The sequence below is a fragment of the Vollenhovia emeryi genome, unplaced genomic scaffold (assembly GCF_000949405.1).
Source record: "Vollenhovia emeryi isolate VEMERY1.0 unplaced genomic scaffold, V.emery_V1.0 DF946476.1, whole genome shotgun sequence".
In the NCBI taxonomy this organism is placed as follows: domain Eukaryota; kingdom Metazoa; phylum Arthropoda; class Insecta; order Hymenoptera; family Formicidae; genus Vollenhovia; species Vollenhovia emeryi.
The window spans coordinates 565-1,893 of NW_011959890.1; the positions used below are offsets into that span (position 1 = coordinate 565).

Here is a 1,329-nt window from a genome sequence, read left to right on the forward strand (position 1 = left end):
ATTTCCCTATTATAATCTTGTATATTAACATTTTTTATTGTAGTAAAAAAAGGATGATTAATCAGTCAATTCTTACAGAAGTTTTTCGATTACTGCAGCATCTTTTATTGTAAAGTCTCGTTCCAGTGCTGCAGCTTTTACACAACTTTCTTTAGCAACTTTTTCCACTAATGACCCGATTTCTGTTTCGTATTTTTTAAACGTGCTGAAGCTAATTGTTGGTATGTTAAGGCATGAAAGTATTTTATTTAAATGTGTCCATCCCATTCCAGCGTGAATGATACCTAAGCAAGCATTCAGAATAATATTAATTATTACGTATCATTTGCACTCTATATATTGCAATTCACTGTCACTGATTTACCTAGCACCATTTTCGAATTTACATCAAATCGGTTCGTACTACTATCCAACGAAGAATGCTTTTTACTCGTGTTTACAACATTTAAAATCAAGCATTTGTGGCAGCGCACTTGTAAAATTGAAGCAAGACCTCGACGTGTTTCCTGCTCTATGTTATCTAAAGATAGAGCTTCTTTACAATAACAACACCACATCTGTTTGGCGAGATAAGAGAATTCGACAATTCTATGCCCCTCCATATAATCGAGCTCTTGAGTGTTGTCAACATTTTTATTTGTATCCTGTATTGTTTCATCGATAGCTGTAGATGTTTTAGCAACAGGTTTTATAATTTCTTTTGGCGAGTATTTTCTTCTTTTTTTACCGGTTTCAGACATCTTAAGCCGCTGTTTATATACAGCCTCTGATATCCATTTACCCTTGTAACGAAACTTACACAACTTGTTGCACAACATTTTTACTTTTGAATTAATGATGACAGCTGTCTTAGGCTATGTGATTATGTCGGACCACCGTCGCGGGTTGCTTGGCAGTTCACTGCAGCCAACAGTCAATGCGGTGTTGCCATATCTTCTTGTATTATTTACATTAAAAAATTGTTTTTAATTTTTAGCGTATTATCTGCATTTTAAAATAATATTTTATGCTATTGTGTGATATTTTTGACTATATACAACCAACACTTTCTGTCTATATGCAGATTACATATGTCAGATTTTTGGTTTTAGCAGTTGGATTCTGGGCAAATTCACAGCCAAAAGTTTTGAACTGCTATTAAGAATATTTATAAATACGCTGTAAATAATTATAAAAAGAGGTTGAAGTTATTTAAATCAGTGACATTAACATCTTTGTTATAATATTCAATAATAGCCAGCCGTTAAAGTATGCATACAACCGATATATATTGAATTTTTAAGATTACTGTATTTTTTGCTGGGAAGGTATATGTAATACATCCTTAAA

General features: G+C 32.6%; 1 protein-coding gene across 1 annotated transcript; it reads right to left on the reverse strand.

Moving 5' to 3' along the window:
• Positions 1 to 252: 252 nt before the first annotated feature.
• LOC105559644 lies at positions 253 to 1,179 on the reverse strand. Its single transcript, XM_012008097.1, has one exon. The coding sequence runs from the start codon at positions 816 to 818 to the stop codon at positions 333 to 335; it is 486 nt and encodes a 161-aa protein (XP_011863487.1). The 5' UTR covers positions 819 to 1,179; the 3' UTR covers positions 253 to 332.
• Positions 1,180 to 1,329: the final 150 nt, after the last annotated feature.

Coding starts and splice junctions, on each gene's coding strand:
- LOC105559644 (XM_012008097.1), bottom strand. CDS start 818: ATGTTGTGCAACAAGTTGTGTAAGTTTCGTTACAAGGGTAAATGGATA.